Here is a 20,072-nt window from a genome sequence, read left to right on the forward strand (position 1 = left end):
GTTATTGAAGTAAACATAGTAAAGACAAGGAGACATCCGTTTATCAGTTTGATCCATATTATTGAGGGTGGGAGCGGAGGGCACGTAATCCCTCATCGTAACTCCTCGTAAAATACAGATCAAACTTCAAACTGGTAAGTTCTCGTTTAATCTTACTATTTTACTTCGGAGTCACGTGAGTGATTCCGTGAAGACTTCAAAGCTCTGTGATTTCAAACCGTGTAACAGTTATTATTTCACGCACTGCCGAAGTCCTTGAGGGAGGAAGTGTGTTATCGTAATCAACCAATGAATCTGTTTGTAGAAAAACACAATGGTATTTTTTAACAATAACAACAAAGAAATTAAATTGCTCCCCTGGCCTTAAATTAAATATTTGCAGTCTGTAAAATCTTTCCTGCAAATAAAACAGGTTCTGCCAACGGCTTATTATAAAATTTCTGAACGGTCTTTCCCCCGACCATCCTGCTGTAGCCAGGATGTGGTCTATAGGCACGTCCATTCTTTTAGCCGTCGACGTGGATGCTGCCCTGGTGGAATTAAATTTGTACATGTTAGTTTTTATCCCAGCAGCTTTTAGCACCTGCTTGAGCCATCTCGAAATGGTTTGGCTCGTCACCCAACCATAAGGTTTTTTATGACTGACCCACAAGGCTTTTCATCTCCCTCGAATATTTTGGTTGTGTCTATGTAGGATAGTAGGGTCATGGCACATGACCGTGGTTCTGGCGGGTAAGCCCGGAATTCCACGACTGGATTAGGTGTTCCTGGTGTGCTCTGTTTGATCATTCCCTGGATAACGACAGAGATCTGGTCTGGAGCTGTGAGCATGCTGTCCAGTCGCAATAGGTGTAGTGACTGGACCCTCTGTGCAGATACAAGTGCCATCAACATGAGTGTTTTGAGCATAGATTGTTCCAGGTTGAGGGATCTGGCTGGTGGCCATCCCCTGAGGTATGTCAGGACTGCACTGACATCCCATGTATGGGTGTACCTTGGTCTAGGGGGTTAGAGTTGTAAATACCCTTCATTAGTTTGACCACCAGCGGGTGGGACCCCATGGCCTGTTGTCCTGGAGCTGGTTTTAAATAGACAGGCAGGGCACTTCTAGCTGTGTTGATGGCTCTGTAGCTGAGTCCTTCATCGTGGTGAAGGTTCGCCAGGAATTCCAGTACGTTGGTAACTGTAGCGGTTGAGTAGGTGGTCCCTGTATCCAAGCAGTACTTCTCCCATTTTTTGATGCTGGACAAGTGCTGTTTTTTAGTGGATGTTCGGAGGGATGCTGACATGGTGTCGACGGTTTGTTATGATAATCCCAGTCCCAGAAGTGGTTTGTGCAGAATCTGCAACCCAGGAGTTTGATTTTTTCATGGCACGGGTGGCTTGTGCCCGACACTGGGTTATAACTCTGGGTCACTGGGGAATACCATCGGAGTTTCAACAACCATGTCATGGAGTATTGGGAACCATGGCTGTGTAGGCCAGTCGGGTACTATCAAAATACCTGAAGCAGAGTCCATTTGTATTGTGCGTAGTCCCCGACTGATGAGGCAGAAGGGAGGAAATGCATAGAAGAAGAATTTCCCCAATCCAGCGCGAACGCATCTACCGCTGCTGCCTCAGGGTCTGGTTCCCAAGCGACATACATAGGTACCTGGTGATTTAGCCTTGATGCAAATAAATCGATATCTGGCGTGCCATATTGCTTGATAACTTTTGCGAAAAACGTGACCTGGTGTCTGCCACTGTATTTAGCTTACCTGGCAGGTAAGTTACTGATAGCCAAATATGTCTTTGGACACACCATTGCCAAATTGTGTTGACCAACTTGTCGCATGATACCGATTTTATGCCGCCCATATGGTTAATGTAGGCCACCACCGTAGTATTATCTGTTTGTAACCGTACATGCAAGTGATGCATATTTATGCATATGCTTTTAAACCATAAAAGTCACCCAACATCTCTAGATAATTAATGCCCAGTGTAAGTGGTAACGATGACTCTGGGTTAGTCCATCTACTACTTGTGCTGGATATAGAGTTAGTTGCTCCCCAGCCTTGAGCACTGGCGTCTGTTTGGATAACTGACGTAGGGTTAGTGATGATAATAGGCTGAAACTATGCCAAACGTTTTTTGCCCACCACTGTAGTTCTGATATTGCTTCAGTGGGTAACTTCATGACACGATCATAATGACCTGTATGTTGTTTTTGGTGCAAAGTTCCGAATTATGTAGCCGGAAATGCTGCTACCATTTTCCCAATTACTCTGTTACTTGTCGAGTAGTTGGTAGTTTGTTGACCAGTACATTGTTGCATGATTGTGCCAATTCAACTATTTTGTCTCTTGGCAATGTTACAGTCACGTAGACTGAATTAATTGTGAAGCCCAAGTAGTCCATGATAGTGGATGGCTTCAACTTAGATTTATCTGGATGTAAGACAATCCCAGGGTTTCGAATAATTGTTTGGTAGCTGAACAGCTAACATAGTCAATTTCATGGTCTTGCCTACCATTTAAGATATCATCAAGATATGCCATGACAATATGTTTTTGTCTTCTGAATATTGCCAGAGCTGGTTCTAGTGTCTTGGTGAACAATCTTGGGCTGATGTGAACCCATTGGGTAACGCTTTAAACTGCTATAGCTGCCCCATCCAGGTAAATTTCAGGTATCTGCGATGATCCTTGTGAATGGTACTAAATAGTAAACATCTTTAAGATGAATGCTTGCCATGAAGTATCCTTTGGAATTTAGTTGTTTGGCAGTAACAACCGGTTCCATTTTGAAATGTATATACTTAACAAACATATTTAGTGAAGTTAAGTCAATGATGATGCGACATCCACCATCTTTTTTGGGTTTAGTGAATATATTTGATACGAATTGCAAGGGTTCAGGTTTTCCCATGATACCCTTTGTAATTAGTCTCACCAGTTCAGCTTGTCCCTCTCGTTTCTTTAACGGAGAGGGGAAAATACCCTCTGGGGTGAATGTTGACCTGGTGGCAATTTTTCTAGTATGAATTGTATTTGTATCCACTAATGCCATTGAGTATATACTGATTACTCGTGATAGACTCCCATGTGTTAGTATTACTCTATATACTGGTAGGAACCAGACCCACCTACCTCCATGGTTATGGGTATCTTCTGTTTCCTGCCGGTCCAACGAGTGTTGCACGTTGTCTGACGTGGCGGTGACGTTGGGGGATGGCACATTTTCCATGGGGTCCGCTCTGGGCCCTGGTTTAAAGAAGACTTTCGGTGATAGAATGCGGACCCCGAGCTTTCACCAGTCCCATATGGTAGACGTCGACTGATGGACGCGATGGGGTGCTGCTGCTTAGGAATTATTGTTTTTAGTTTGCTCGTCCCGGCCCTGCCCTCATGAGACCGAAGTTTTTTAAAACCTCTTTCATGTCCTTCATATGCTTTGTGAGGTTTTTGCCAAAGAGCAGTGGTCTGGCTCAGTGGCTGGGGTATGCACAACCCCGCAAATGTAGGATTTTATGGCAGGTCTTATGATTTGTTTACGAAGGTTGTGGTCATCTCCGTATTTGTCCACGGAACGAGGAAAACGATGTGATGGCTGACGTCAGGCTTTTAATGGCCTCCTGCACGTGGGGTTGCCACGTAGCGGTCCACCACACCTAGCAGCTCTTCCTGTTCCTGCACCCCTTGCATACTCCCGAGATCTTCAGCCATTGTCCCCTGTTCTTGACCAGCCCAGTCCTGGTCACCAAAGCTACCCTCGGGTAAGGAGGAAGCAATGGACAGTGCACAAGGCACTGTGGAGGGAGTGCCTGAACTCCCCCTGCGAGAGCGCCCCTCACGAAGCGCGTCTCGCTGGAGCTCCTGCTCCAAGAGCCGCTCCATGCGGCTCAGGCGGCTGTCTCCCTCCCCGTGCGGGTGGAGAGACGTCCCCGTCCGACAAGTCGGAAGCCACCGGCCGGACGCCTCTTCCGTGGCTTTACTTCCAGCCCGCTGCTCAGGCGCTAGCGGGCTGGGCTCGGCACGGTGTCGGGATAGCGGAGCGCCGGGTAAGCGGTCCTACCGCCTTGATGCTGCCCCCCCTCAGATGGAACGCTCCTCCGTGGAGTCGAACGGGGGACAGGTTTGTTCTGTTGCTGCCCCCCCCCCCCCAGATGGAACGCTCCTCCGTGGAGTCGAGCGGGGGACCGGTTTGTTCTAGAGCCTTTCTTCTCTGCCTGAAAGCAGAAGGCTCCCTGTGAAAGAAAAACCCGACCTCAGCTTACCTGACGGTCCGTTCTTTCACCTCCGTAGCGGGAGCGCCTGACTCCCGCCTACCGCTGTTGCTCTGCTGAACGTAATGCCGCGCATGCGTGCTGAGCGGGCTCTTCACGGAATCACTCACGTGACTCCGAAGTAAAATTCCACATTACACAGCTTACTCGAATTGAACTAACTCGGTTGCTATGACGGGATTGGAAATGGTGCCTCAAGGGCAATGGTCCATGTCTCTGGTTACTAACGGTGAGTGGACCATCACTGGCCGGTCAGTAAAGTGCCCGGCCGACAGTGCCCGTTGGGTGATGGGACTTGTGACGGTACTGCATGGCAAGCAGAGAGATGGTGAAGATCCCCTGGCATGGAGTCTCTAGCATTGAGTGGGAGTCTCTCTCACACACACACACACACACACACACACACACACACACACACACACACTGACTGGTGGAACGCCAAGCTCCCTCCCTTAGCCTGGTGAACGTGGAGCTGCCTCAAGCACTGAGAAAGGTTTGCGCTCAGGTCAATATGGGGTAGATTTGCCAACTGTTCTGTATTAGCCGGGACATCCTGTATTTTGGGCTAAATTGGTTTGTCCCTACTCCCTTCTCTGCAGAGATGCTGCCAGGCCCGCTGAGTTACTCCAGCTTTTTGTGTCTATCTTCGGTTTAAACCAGCATCTGCAGTTCCCTCCCACGCACTCCTTCAGTACCATGCCTTTTCATGCCTGTCTGAATGCTTGTTAAATGTAGCAATTGTATCCGATTCCACCAGCTCTGTTAGTAGCAGGTTCCAGATATCTACCGTTCTATAGGTAAAAAGACCTACCCCTCAGATTTATTTTAAAACTCCTTAAATCTATGCCCTTTCACTTTTGATATCACTTACATGAGAAAACAAATACAAATCCCCTGTCTATGCTTCTCATTGTTTTATATCCATCAACTTCTCGGGCTTTCTCCGAGATCTTTGGTTTCTTCCCACACTCCATATACAAATAATAATAATGGATGGGATTTATATAGCGCCTTTCTAATACTCAAGGCGCTTTACATCGCATTATTCATTCATTCCTCAGTCACACTCGGTGGTGGTAAGCTACTTCAGTAGCCACAGCTGCCCTGGGGCAGACTGACGGAAGCGTGGCTGCCAATCTGCGCCTACGGCCCCTCCGACCACCACCAATCACTCACACACATTCACACACATTCACACACAGGCAAAGGTGGGTGAAGTGTCTTGCCCAAGGACACAACGACAGTATGCACTCCAAGCGGGATTCGAACCGGCTACCTTCCGGTTGCCAGCCGAACACTTAGCCCATTGCACCATCTGTCGTCCCATCTGGAAGCATATACATCCAGGTTTGCAGGTTAATTGGCTTGGCGTAAGTGTAAATTGTCCCTGGTGTGTGTAGGATAGTGTTAATGTGCTTGGATCACTGGTCGGTGTGGATTCGGTGGGCCGAAGGGCCTGTTTCAGCACTGTATCTCTAAACTAAACTAAACTCACCTCTTAGCTTCCTTCATTCCAAGGAAAACTACTCCAGCCCATCCACTCTCCCCATAACTAAAGCCCTACAATCCAGGCACCATTGCAATCAATCTTCCCTGCATCCTTACCAGTGTAATCGGATCTTAAGAATACCCTTTAAGAATAAGGAGTAAGTCATTTAGAAAGGAGATGAGGAAATACTGTTTCACACAGAGAGTTGTGGAATTCTCTGCCTCAGATGGCAGTGGAGGCCGGTTCTCTGGATGCTTTCAAGAGAGAGTTAGATAGGGCTCTTAAAGATAGCGGAGTCAAGGGATATGGGGAGAATGCAGGAACGGGTACGGATAGTGGATGATCAGCCATGTCTTAAGATGTCATCATCACAAGAGGAGAAGGTGGGGTGGGAGTGGGGGGAGTTTCATGACTGCCTTATGACTGTCGACAGACCAATTTCCCTCCTGGGATAAATGAAGTTCTATCATATCATGTATTCAGGTGAGATGTTTTCAAGAGAGAGTTAGATCGAGCTCTTGGGGCTAACGAGATCAAGGGATTTGGGGAGAAAGCAGGAATGGGGTACTGATTTTGGATGATCAGCCATGATCATATTGAATGGCAGTGCTGGCTCGAAGGGCCGAATGGCCTATTCCGGCACCTACTTTCTATGTTTCTATGTATTGTATCGTATCATATCGTATGATAGATGATGCCCTGTTGAATTTCTGGGGTGACAGTGTTTGATCCTGGAATGATGAAATGATTGTTAATCGTGCCAAATTCCTGGGTAAAAAGGGCAATTTTTATTCCAGGTCAGTGGAGGAAAACACGTTGCTAAGTGTTCGGTTATCGAGGCGAGTTTTCTCGGTAACGGGTGGTCTGTGGTCTTACCGGCTCTTGTACATCAGCCTCACTATCCTGTTGCTCTCATATTTCCCAGGGTGGAGTTCTTTCAGGGCTTGTTCCCATTTGGAAATAACATCACAAATCTTCAAAAAATAACAAAGACAGGTGTTGGTAGCATGGATACTGGGACTGGATCTACTGCCAGTACAACACAGGCAGAATTGTGCCCCGCACAACTCCATGCGGCTCCGGCGATCAAAGTGGGACTGGCCCCGCGAGGCCGTACGGCTCAAGCGACCACGTTAGGTCGCTCTTTCCGCATGCAGTCGCATGCTCGTGGGACAGGCCCTTTACAGTGAGGTGTGGAAGTGTTACAGTGTGGGGTGTATTAGTGTTACAGTGTGGGGTGTATCTGTTACAGTGTGGGGTGTATCAGTGTTAGTGAGGGGTGTATCAGTGTTAGTGAGGGGTGTATCAGTGTTACAGTGTGGGGTGTATCAGTGTTAGTGTGGGGTGTATCAGTGTTACAGTGTGGGGTGTATCAGTGTTAGTGTGGGGTGTATCAGTGTTACAGTGTGGGGTGTATCAGTGTTACAGTGACAGGTGTGGAAGTGTGGGATTAGGGATTACGTTCATGAGATGTATGCATGTTAGGAGTAGCACAAGGTGATTTGACAAGCACATCAGTTGCCTCACCTTGACAGTGCCTTGTAGACAGTGCTCCAAGTCCTTTCCAGATGGATCGTCTGTGAAGAGTGCGAATCCCGACTGCGATGGTCTGCGCATCCCGATCTCCTGATTCAATGTGTGCAGGAATTCCTCGACTGTGGTGGAACCATCAAACCCCACAACCTGGAGAACATATGGGAGTGAGCGGAGGGGTGATTGTGTCCACACCTGAGGCACAAGCCACCCCAACATCGGCTCACTAATACATTAGTGGATGAGAAATCACTCACCCAGAAACTCTCAAGGAGATCATTGTATCAACCTTCGAACAGGTAATGTTCATATGTTCTAGGAGCAGAATAAGGCCATTCGGCCCATCAAGTCTACTCCGCCATTCAATCATGGCTGATCTATCTCACCCTCCTAACCCCATTCTCCTGCCTTCTCCCCATAACCTCTGACACCCATACTAATCAAGAATCTATCAATCTCCGATTAAAAAATATCCATTGATGTGGCCTCAGCCTTCTGTGGCAAAGAATTCCACAGATTCACCGCCCTCTGGCTTTACCTTGCACTAAACGTTATTCCCTTATCATGCATCTCTACACTGTAAATGACTCGATTGTAATCATGTTTTGTCTTTCTGCTGACTGGACAGCACTCAACAAAAGCTTTTCACTGTACCTCACTACACATAGAAACATAGAAAATAGGTGCAGGAGGAGGCCATTCGGCCCTTCGAGCCAGCACTGCCATTCATTGTGATCATGGCTGATCGTCCCCTATCAATAACCCATGCCTGCCTTCTCCCCATATCCCTTGATTCCACTAGCCCCTAGAGCTCTATCTAACTCTCTCTTAAATCCATCCAGTGATTTGGCCTCCACTGCCCTCTGTGGCAGGGAATTCCGTAAATTCACAACTCTCTGGGTGAAAACGTTTTTTCTCGCCTCAGTCTTAAATTACCTCCCCTTTATTCTACACGTGACAATAAATTAAACTGTAACTGTGACTCTAACTAAAGAAATTCCTTCTCATCTCCCTTCTAAAGGCACGTCCTTTTATTCTGAGGCTATGGGCTCTGGTCCTAGACTCTCCCACTAGTGGAAACATCCTCTCCACATCCACTCTCTTTAGGCCTTTCACGATTCGGTAAGTTTCAATGAGGTCCCCCTCGCATCCTCCTAAATGACCCGAACATTGAGTAGAAAGCTCTCGTCTCCCTCCACACCACTCAACATATTCCACAAGCTCAATGCTTGAAGTGTCAAATATTGCTCACTAGCTGCTGTGACAGGTTGAGATGTTCACAATCTACTTCTCCAGAGGTGGTCAGTACCCGCTGATCCTGAGTGTTCAGCCACTTCATTACCATCCTTTGTCTTGGCCGCTTCTGTATAGAAGGAGCTCTGTGCTGGCTGGTCCCACAGTGCACACAGGCTAAGGGCTGCCCTGTTGTTACCTCAATCCCAAAATGTGCTGCATGGCACAGTGGTGATGTGATACTGCAGGAACGGCTGGAACCCCAGCATACCCACGTCTCGACATATGGACACCGACAACTGGCAAACGGGTATCCATCCCAAACCATGCTCTCATCCCAAACCATGCCCTCATCCCAAACCATGCTCTCATCCCAAACCATCCCCTCATCCCAAACCATGCCCTCATCCCAAACCATGCCCTCATCCCAAACCATGCTCTCATCCCAAACCATGCCCTCATCCCAAACCATCCCCTCATCCCAAACCATGCTCTCATCCCAAACCATCCCCTCATCCCAAACCATCCCCTCATCCCAAACCATGCCCTCATCCCAAACCATCCCCTCATCCCAAACCATGCCCTCATCCCAAACCATCCCCTCATCCCAAACCATCCCCTCATCCCAAACCATGCCCTCATCCCAAACCATCCCCTCATCCCAAACCATGCCCTCATCCCAAACCATCCCCTCATCCCAAACCATGCCGTCATCCCAAACCATCCCCTCATCCCAAACCATGCCCTCATCCCAAACCATCCCCTCATCCCAAACCATCCCCTCATCCCAAACCATGCCCTCATCCCAAACCATCCCCTCATCCCAAACCATGCCCTCATCCCAAACATGCCCCCAAGGGATTGGTCTCGCTAACAAGCACGCTACTGCAGGATTATGTTGCTATCACAGTAGTGCAGCTGGTCGAGCTGCTGCCTCTCAGCTCCAGAGATCCAGGTTCAATCCTGACCTCGGGAGCTATCGGGAGAGAGTTTGCACATTTTCCATGACCACTGTACCCCCCCCCAGGTGCTTTGGTTTCCTCGCATGTCTCAGAGGTGTGTGGGTTGGTGGGCTAATCGGCCTCTGCAAACGGCACCTAGTGGTAGAATCTGAAGGAGGGATGATGGGTGTTTGGGGTGAATACAATGGGATCAGTGTAAATATGTGGTTATGGTCAGCATGGACTCAGTGGGCCAAAGGGCCTGTTTCCATGCTGTATCTCTCTGTGATTCTATCAGTGTAAACTTTGAGTTTAGTTTAGAGATACACAGCGGAAGCAGGCCCTTCAGCCCATCGAATCCGTGCCGATCAGCGATCCCCGCACACTAACACTATCCGACACACAATAGGGTCTATTTACAATTTTACCAAGCCGATTGACCGGTTATTATTTCAGGGTTTACTGTTTAATTTTGTTGTTGGATTAGTTTTTTTTATGGTAAGTTCACATATCATATTATTATGGGTATTTACACTAAACATTTCTAGCTACCACTTGCAAATATAACATTGATATTGAGGATATGTTTCAGGAATGCAACTGGTTTGCAAACAGGGGACCTGATCTTGAGGGGCTGGTACATTCATTAAAAGGTGCATCACTAACCTGGTAAGTTCCATTCATGAAATGGACAGGGATACTGAACGGCAGAGAGTGGTGATAAGGGTTTCGTAGGAGGATCGACATTATCTCCATCCGAGACGGCTTCGCTTCACGGTCCCCATTCCGCAGCGTACGTTCCACCGACCTCTGGCAGTATATGGAGTATTTACCTATCTCCGTCCTGTGATGGGGGGGAAGAACAGTCAGTGCCAACCGATTACTGCTTGGGCCTTTGTTCGGTTGCCCCCACAAATAACTGCAGTCAATTCATCCCATGAGTCACCAGGGATACCAAGGTCTTCATCTGATGTCAACATATTGGCAGGGGTGACATCTCCTTGTCACCACCTTCTTGCATCCCAATGAACATTTCAACTCAATCCCCACCCAGCGTGGGCCCAAAAACCAAGTCAAGACTAAATCCAAGCTTAGTTCAGAATGCACCTCCCAACCGAATGATGTTTTTCCTCACAGCCATCAGGCTATTAAACTCAACTCAAACAAAACTCTGAACATTAATAGCCCATTATCTGTTTATTTGCACTTTATCTGTATATTTATTCATGTGTATACATATTTCTATAATGGTATATGGACACACTGATCTGTTCTGTATTCATGCCTACCATATGTTGTGCTGAAGCAAAGCAAGGATTTCATTGTCCTATCTGGGACACATGACAATAAACTGTCTTGAATCTTGAATCTTTTAACCTTGTTGGATCAGTTGTTGGCTCAGACTAGTGCAGGATAGTGGAGACAAGGGGACTACAGGTACAGAAAGCTGAAGCAAAAAATATACCGCTGGAAGAATTCAGTGGGTCAGGTAGCATCTGGGGAGGGAAGTGGACAGTCGACATTTTGTTTAGGTCGTGACCCTTTCTTAGGGGTGCGAGAGTGGAGGGGAGATAAATAGCATTTTGAGGAGATGACAAAGATGATCGACAAGGGTCGGTCAGTAGATGTTATCTACATAGATTTTACTGAAGCATTGGATCAAGTTCCTCATGCTAGATTCTTGGCATCCATGGGGACTTGGCCATATTTTTAGTTTAGTTTAGAGATACAGCACAGAAACAGGCCCTTCAGTCCACCGGGTCCGTGCTGATCAGCGACCCCCGAACATTAACACCATCCTCCACACACAAGAGACAATCTTTACATTTAGCAAGCCAATTAACCAACAAGCCTGTATGACTTTAGAGTGTGGGAGGAAACTGAAGATCTCGGCGAAAACCCACGCGGGTCACGGGGAGAACGTACAAACTGTACAGACACCACCCGTAGTCGGGATCGAACCCGGGTCTCTGGCGCTGCATATGCTGTAAGGCAGCAACTCTACCACTGCGCCACCCTGTCGCCCATATGGATTCAGATCTAGCTTACACATAGAAGATAGAAGGTAGTGGTGGAGGGGCGTTATTCCGGATGATAAATGTAGCTGAGTGGGTTAGTAAGTGTGCACACACCACCAAACTTTGTAAAGCTGCAGTGAGGAAGACCGTCAAATGATATTGTGGGATTTAAATCAGTTATAGATAAGGGTGACAAAAATGGCAGGTGGAGTTAATCTGAACAAACGTGAGGAGTTGCACTTTGGGAGGTTGAATGTCGGAGGAATGCACACAGTTAATAATATAATAATAATAATAATAATATATCTTTTATTGTCATTGCACGTCAGTGCAACGAGATTTAGTGTGCAGCTCCACTGATGTCCAGGAAAGGTAAATAAATACAATACATAAATAAACAAGCTGAATTGATTGACGTGACGATCTGAGGGAGACTGTCCAAAGGGGGTGGGTGGGGGGGCACTCATTAGGGCCGGTTCAGAGCCGCTATAGCTCTTGGGATGAAACTGTTCCTGAGTCTGGAGGTTCGGGCGTAGAAGGCCTTGTAACGTCTGCCGGAGGGAAGTAGTTGAAACAGACCGTGGCAGGGGTGTGATGAGTCCTTATGGATGCTGAGGGCCTTCCTGAGGCACCGCGTGTGGTAGATGCCCTCCAAGGCTGGTAGCTCTGTCCGAATGATCCTCTGCGCTCTGTTGACGACGCGCTGAAGAGCTCTCCTCTCCGCCTCCGTGCAGCTGAGATACCACACAGAGATGCCATACGTTAGTATGCTCTCTGTGGTGCAGCGGTAGAACGTTGTCAGCAGCTGTTGGGGCAGACCAGTCTTTTTTAATGTCCTCAGGAAGAACAGTCGTTGCTGTGCCTTCTTGACCAGCGCGGCGGTGTTTGTGGACCATGTGAGGTCTTCTGAAATGTGAGTGCCCAGAAACTTAAAGCTGGACACTCTCTCCACACTTTCCCCATAAATGGAGATTGGGTCGTATTCTCCAGAATGGGACCTCCTGAAGTCAATGATCAGCTCCTTGGTCTTGGAGGTGTTTAGTGCCAAGTTGTTATTGGCGCACCAGTCCGCCAGGTTCTGCACCTCCGCTCTGTATTTTGTTTCATCACCGTTGGTGATCAGCCCAATCACTGTTGTGTCATCTGCAAACTTCACGATGGTGTTGGTGTCGAATGCAGGGACACAGTCGTGAGTGAAGAGGGAGTAGAGCATGGGGCTTAGTACACAACCCTGTGGTGTGCCGGTGCTCAGGGTGATGGTGGAGGACAGGTGCGGGCCCAGTCTCACTGCCTGCGGTCGCTCCGTGAGAAAGTTCAGGATCCAATCGCATATCGGTGAGCTGAGGCCTAGCTGGTGGAGTTTGGTGGTGAGCTTGGTGGGGATGACCGTATTGAATGCAGAGCTATAGTCAATGAAGAGCATCCTCACATACGTGCCCTGTCTGTCCAGGTGAGTCAGGACAGTGTGAAGGGCCAGAGAGATGGCATCCTCTGTCGATCTATTTGCCCTGTATGCAAATTGATGGGAGTCCAGTGAGGCAGGGATGCTGGATTTAATATGGGAGAGGACCAGCCTTTCGAAGCACTTCATGGGGATTGGAGTCAGGGCAACCGGCCGGTAGTCGTTGAGGTTGGTGATTTTGGACTTTTTCGGCACCGGCACTATGGTGGCTGTTTTCAGGCACTTGGGGACCGTTGCCAGAGATAGAGAGAGATTGAAGATTCTCGTGAATACCTCCGCCAGCTGTCCAGCACAGTCCTTTAATACTCTTCCCTGTACACCATCCGGGCCTGCAGCCTTGCGTGGATTGATCCTACGCAGAGCGCACTGTACCTCCTGAGTGCTCAGTGTTAAGGCCTGTCCCTCCGCTATGGCCGGGGTTATTTCACACCTGGTGGTGTTGCCAGTATCGAACCGGGCAAAGAAGGTGTTTAGTTCGTTGGCCAGTGTGATATCACCGTGGGGGCAGGCGGGGCTGCTCTTGTAGTCAGTGATGTCCCTGACACCCTGCCACATGCTTCTGGTGTCCGCGGTATTGAAGTGGTCTTCCACCCTTTGCCTGTGGATGACTTTGGCCTTTTTTATGCCTCTGTTCAGGTTCGCCCTGGCCGCACTGTAAGCAGAAGTGTCCCTGGATTTAAAGGCGTTGTTGCGTGCCCTTAGTAGATCCTGAACCTCCTTGTTCATCCAGGGTTTCCGGTTTGGGAACATCTTTATTTGCTTGTCCACTGTGACAGTCTCCACACAGCAGTTGATGTAGGAGAGCACAGTGGATGTGTACTCCTCCAAGTCTACCTCTGTGCCACTGGTAGCCTGTTGTGCAAACAGGTCCCAGTCGGTGCGATCAAAGCAGTCCCGGAGTTGTAGGGTTGTAATGGCAAGACCCTTAATGGTATTGAAGTACAGAAGGATTTTGGGCTCCAGGTCCATAGCTCCCTGAAAGTGGCAACACCAATAGATTGAATGGTAAAGGTGGTGTATGGTGTGCTTGCCTTCATAGTTCTGGTCACCCCATCGCAGGATGGTGGTGGAGTCTTTAGGGAGGGTGCAGAAGGGGTTTACTAAAATGCTGCATGGATCGGAAGGATTAGCTATAAGGACAGGTTGGACATACTTGGATTGTTTTCTCTGGAGCAGCAGAGGTTGAAGTGACCCGATAAAAGCATATAATATAATGAGGGGCGTGGATAGGGCAGTGAGAACCTTCTTCCCCAGGGTGTAAGGGTGAAAGACTGGAGGGCATGGCTTTAAGGTCAGAGGGAGAACGTTGAAAGAGTTGTGCAGGTCAACTTTTTTTTTTTATATAGAGAGTGGTGGTGTGCTGTCAGGGAGTGTGGCAGAAGTAGATGCAATAGTGGCTTTTAAGAGGCTTTTAGTTAGGCACATGGATATGCCGGGACTGAGGGATATGGGATCATGTGCAGGCAGAGGAGATTAACTTGGTGTGGGAAGGAATTGCAGACGCTGGTTTAAACCAAAGCTAGACACAAAATGCTGGAGTAACTCAGCCGTACGGACAGTAGCTCTGGATAGAAGGAAACGGTGACGTTTCGGTTCGAGACCTTTCTTCAGACAAGAAAAGTCTCACCCCGAAACGTCACCCATTCCTTCTATCCAGAGCTACTGCCTGTCCCGCTGAGTTACTCCAGCATTTTGTGTCTATCTTGAGATTAATTTGGCATCAGGTTCAGCACAAACATTGTGGGCCAAAGGGCCTGTTCCTTTGCTGTACTGTGCAATGTTCGATGAGTGCAATCCAGCCACACACGTGCAACAGGTACGGCAAAGAGCTCAGTACTACAATGCAGAACCGAGTGTTATAGCATTACAGTTACGGAGAAAGTGCAGATAAAAATAAGTGCAAGGTCCAAAATGAGGTAGGTTGGGAGATTGGGACTACACCCTTGTGCCTGAGAGGACTGTTCAATATTCTGATAACAGAGGGGACGAAGCTACTCCTGAGTCTGGTGGTAAGTGCTTTCAAGCTTTTGCCCAATGGTTAAGGGAAAGAGATGGAAGCACATGAGTAAATGGCCCTTAGTGAGGTTGGCTGCTTTCCTGAGGTTGCACCCACAACTCTCTGATTTTTTTGCATTCTTGGGCAGAGCTGCCGCCAGACCAAGTTGTGATGCATCTCAATAGGATGCATTTCAACTGTACATAAGTCATAGGAGCAGAATTAGGCCATTCGACCCATCGTCTACTCCGCCATTCAATCATGGCTGATCTATCATTCCTTCTCAACCCCATTCTCCTGCCTTTTCCTCATAACGTTTGATACCCTTACTAATCAAGGATCTGTCAAGATCCGCATTAAAGGGGAGAAGTTATTAAGAGTAGGTGGACACAAATTGCTGGATAACTCAGTGGGACAGGCAGCATCTTTGGAGAGAAGGAATGGATGACGTTTCGGGTCGAGCCCCTTCTTCAGACTGATCTTCAGTCTGAGCATGGTGCCTAAAGCGGCCTTTTCACGGGGCGACTTGACGCAAGAGTTAACCGGAGTTTAACATCGTGGGAACCTCGTGCGATAACAGTACGGCATTCGTGGACCACCGTGGACCACCGTAGCGCTAACGGCAGGTAGTCGTGTAACTTGGTCACTCGGGAGAAAATTCAAGAAAGTTTGAATTTCTCCAAGAGTGACTTGTACACTTGTGGTTGAGTATTGCAACATTATATGAACGTAGTGGCCAGTGCGATATCCGTAATAACTCTTGCGGGTACCGTGGGAACTCCTGCGAACGGTGAACCCGGAAGCTGGACAGAGGGGACAGAAGGTGAGTAAAAATTATCTTCTGTGGGATTGAATTTAAAAAATAAATAAAAATAAAGATTTGCATCCGCATATGGACATCAACTTATTCATGAGTTATGTTAATGAGATTCAAGAAAATAACTATAATCTTTAAAAGGGACTTTAAAAGGGACTTTACTGAAAGGTTACGCATTTTTATGGTCCGTGAGAAATTTTTCACATGTACTTCTTTGAGAGATACAGGTCGGAGTCCTCGGGTCCAGGGGTCCGGAACGCTACCAATCAATGTTGTACAGAGACCCGTGTAAGGAATGAACTGCACATGCTGGTTTAAACCGAAGACAGACACAAAAAGCTGGAGTAACTCAGCGAGTCAAGCAGCATCTCTGGAGAAAAAAAGCTGATGTTTCGGGACGAGACACATCTTCAGACTCAATTCCGATTAGGCTGTCTGAAGAAGGGCTCCGATTCGAATCGTCACCTATTCTTTTTCTCCAGAGATGCTGCCTGACCCGCTGACTTACTCCAGCTTTTTATGTTTTTCTTCCCAGATCTGACTTACCTGCTGAGTTACACCAACATTTTGTGTCCTTCTGTGCGTATTAACCAGCGTTAACCAGCGTCTGCAGTTCCTTTAAACATTACCTAACTTCAGATTTTAGAGATATAGCGCGTGGGAACTCCTGCGAACGGTAAACCCGGAAGCTGGACAGAGGGGACAGAAGGTGAGTAAAAATATCGACAAGGGAACATGTGTCCTTCGAGGACGTCCCACCTAATTGTCATTGTTGGATAATCTTTTTAACAGGAACACTTGCAGAGATGGCTCCCAGAAAATCTCAAAGAAAGGGGGTAAAGCGTGTCAGAGATGTTTTTGCCATGTTGCGCTATTCAGTTTCTATATTGTTTCAGTTTCTATATCTATATTGTTGCTCTATTCAGTTTCCCAGGGGGTCGGGACGGGACTGGAGTTGGGAGGGAAAGGTGGGGGAGTCGAGGGAGAAGAGGGGGAGACAGATGGGGGTGTCTTCATTTACTGGCGGCAGGGTGTCTGTCACTGAAACAGGCAGGTGAGATTTCACATCCACCTTGTGTGTGCCTCTCTCTCTCTCTCCCTCCCTCTTACACAGGCTGAGAGACTCTGCCTCTGTGAGTGTACGTCTCTTTCTCCCCCTCTCCCACACACAGTAAGACCGAGGTACTGTGCTCAGTCCATCTGTGTCTCCCACATACACAGTAAAATATGTCTCCAAATGAGCCAATTCAACCAAGGGAGGATATATATAGTGTGTGAAAAAAAAAGTTACATCATTTGTGTCACGTGTAGTTCACGATGTTCATTCAAGATTTAACGCGAAAGCTCGGGAGACGGACAAGTCACTCGCACAAATAACAGAAATGCCGAGTACCGTGGGAACTCTTTATCTACCCCCGTTATATCGTGCGAGACTCGTGCTGGACCACGACCTCTTCACTCTGGTGACATCTTGCGTCAACTCGCCCCGTGAAAAGGCCCCATTAGACAGCACAAAACTGCAACAAAGACAATGGATGTATCCCAGTCCATAACACAAAGCAGCCTCCCTGACATCGACTCCATCTCTACCTCACATTGTTTCGTGAAAGCAGCCAAACGCCACTGCATCCCGCTCATTCACTCTGATCCCCTCTACTGTCGGGCAGAAGATACAAATGCTTGAAGGACCGACCACCAGAGTCAGCAACAGCTTCTTCCTCGCTGTTATCAGTCTATTGAATGGTCCTCTCATTAGCTAAGTGCGTAGTCTTGATCTCCCAACGGCCCTTGCACTTTGAAGCTCTTTCTCTGTCACTGTAACACCATAACACTGTGACAGTAGCTTCTGCACTGATATTTTTCTCTATGTACTACCTGCTGTACGTGAGTGGCTTGTACTTGTCTGTAGAATGATTTTCCCTGATGACATGCAAACAAAGTTTACCACTGTTATCCCAGTACACGTGACAATAATAAACAAAGGCCAATATCAATAGTGACAGGATCCCATTTAGTAAAGCAGGGCCAGTGGTGGTGGTATCGGCAAAGACATAGAAAATAGGTGCAGGAGGAGACCATTCGGCTCTTCGAGCCAGCACCGCCATTCATTGTGATCATGGCTGATCGTCCCCAATCAATAACCCATGCCTGCCTTCTCCCCATATCCCTTGATTCCACCAGCCCCTAGAGCTCCATCTAGCTCTCTCTTAAATCCATCCAGTGACTTGGCCTCCACTGCCCTCTGTGGCAGGGAATTCCACAAATTCACAACTCTCTGGGTGAAAACGTTTTTTCTCACCTCAGTCATAAATGGCCTCCCCTTTATTCTAAGACTGTGGCCCCTGGTTCTGGACTCGCCCAACATTGGGAACATTTTTCCTGCATTTAGCTTGTCCAGTCCTTTTATAATTTTATATGTTTCTATAAGATGCCCCCTCATCCTTCTAAACTCCAATGAATACAAGCGTAGTCTTTTCAATCTTTCCTCATATGACAGTCCCGCCATCCCAGGGATCAATCTCGATAACCTACGCCGCACTGCCTCAATCACAAGGATGTCCTTCTTCAAATTAGGAGACCAAAACTGTACGCAATACTCCAGATGTGGTCTTACCAAAGCCCTATACAACTGCAGAAGAACCTCTTTACTCCTATACTGAAATCCTCTTGTTATGAAGGCCAACATTCCATTAGCTTTCTTCACTGCCTGCTGTACCTGCACACCAACTTTCAGTGACTGGTGTACAAGGACACCCAGGTCTCGCTGTACCTCCCCCTTACCTAATCTAATCCCATTGAGATAATAATCTGCCCCCTTGTTTTTGCCGCCAAAGTGGATAACCTTGGGTGTTCGTTGTTTTGAGCAATCTCACTGGGAGATGGTACAATGTAAAGGGGAGCAGCACGCTAAAAGACTGCAAGAAGCATCCTGATGTTGTTAAGGGCAAGCACTGGCCACCCTCACAGAGTGGGGAAGTAGTTTGTACCACAGTATCTACAGCTTTGCTCCAAAGTTCAGAGGCTCCTACCTGGGGTCCGCGTGTCGCTGGAGGTGAAGCTTGAGATACCACAGGAAGTGATGTTGGGGAAGGAAAAGAGCGACGCACAGCGCCAGCAGCTGCCAACACTGAACAGGGAGAAAGATGTCATGATTATAGAGATTCCTTCAAATACTTGGCAAATGTTGCCATCAATACTGAATCTCAAATACATTCAGGTGAATGCTTTAAATTCAATAAATCTAACCAAATAAACATTAGTGAGCTATGAACATTAAGTGCATGCATTGAAGAACATTGAAGATATCCAGAATTTTATGAAGATAGAAGGTAAACTGATTTCCACTGTACTTGTAACAATCTAACATCATAAACATTGCTGACTATACAATTAAACCCAATGTCTCTAATTGAGAATAGACACAAAATGCTGTAGTAACTCAGGCAGCGGGTCATCTCTGGAGAAAAGAAATAGGTAACATTTTGGGTTGGAACCCTACTTCAGAGTGATAAGAGATGGTGTGGGGGAAGGGAAACTGAAAAAGCCCGAACAAATCAGGGCCAGCAGCATATGACATCAGGAATGGGGGTCAATAATGGCCAAGTTGGCTGGGGAAGATGCACTAACAAGAGGGATAGATACAAGGATGCTAACAGTGGAACTAGTAGGGACCACTTAGGGGGAGTGGGGGGGGGAGGGGGGGAGGGAATGCTGGAGTTACTTGAAATTAATTAAATTAACGTTTATACTGTTGGGGTGTGAGCTGCCCAAGCGAAATATGAGGTGCTGTTCCTCCAATTTGCACTGGGCCTCACTTTGACAATGGAGGAGGCCCAGGACAGAAAGGTCTGTGTGAGAATGGGAAGGGGAGTAAAAGTGTTTGGGATCCAGGAGATTGCGAGGCCAAGGCAGACTGAGCGCAAGTGTTCAGCAAAACGATCACCAGGTAATGCTTGGTTTTGCCGATATATAGAAGTCCACACCTGGAGTACAGGATACAGGAGATGAGGTTGGAGGAGGTGCAAGTGACCCTCTGCCTCACCTGAAAGGAGAAAGGTTTACTTGAAACTCCTTTATCCATTGGGGATAATTTGAATACACAGGTAGCAGCATAAAGCTTGCTCTGATACTGGTTTAGTTTAGTTTAGTTTAGAGATACAGTGCGGAAACAGGCCCTTCAGCCCACCGAGTCTGCACTGGCCAGCGATCACCACACATTAACACTATCCTACACACACTAGGGGCAATTTACACATAGTGTACACCAAGCCAATTAACCTGCAAACCTGTAGGTCTTTGGAGTTGGGAGGAAA

At 47.6% G+C, this 20,072-nt stretch overlaps 1 protein-coding gene across 1 annotated transcript in view; it reads right to left on the minus strand.

Annotated features, from left to right (window-relative positions):
* Positions 1-20,072, minus strand: part of plekhh1 (pleckstrin homology, MyTH4 and FERM domain containing H1) — a 132,507-nt gene that overhangs the window by 17,743 nt on the left and 94,692 nt on the right. The window contains exons 20-23 of the mRNA XM_033026652.1: positions 18,789-18,886; positions 10,133-10,310; positions 7,287-7,442; positions 6,636-6,733 (exon numbers count right to left, since the gene is read on the minus strand). Coding sequence (XP_032882543.1) covers positions 6,636-6,733; positions 7,287-7,442; positions 10,133-10,310; positions 18,789-18,886 — 530 coding nt within the window. The remainder of the gene's footprint in view (positions 1-6,635; positions 6,734-7,286; positions 7,443-10,132; positions 10,311-18,788; positions 18,887-20,072) is intronic.

This window comes from Amblyraja radiata, chromosome 9, assembly GCF_010909765.2.
Source record: "Amblyraja radiata isolate CabotCenter1 chromosome 9, sAmbRad1.1.pri, whole genome shotgun sequence".
In the NCBI taxonomy this organism is placed as follows: domain Eukaryota; kingdom Metazoa; phylum Chordata; class Chondrichthyes; order Rajiformes; family Rajidae; genus Amblyraja; species Amblyraja radiata.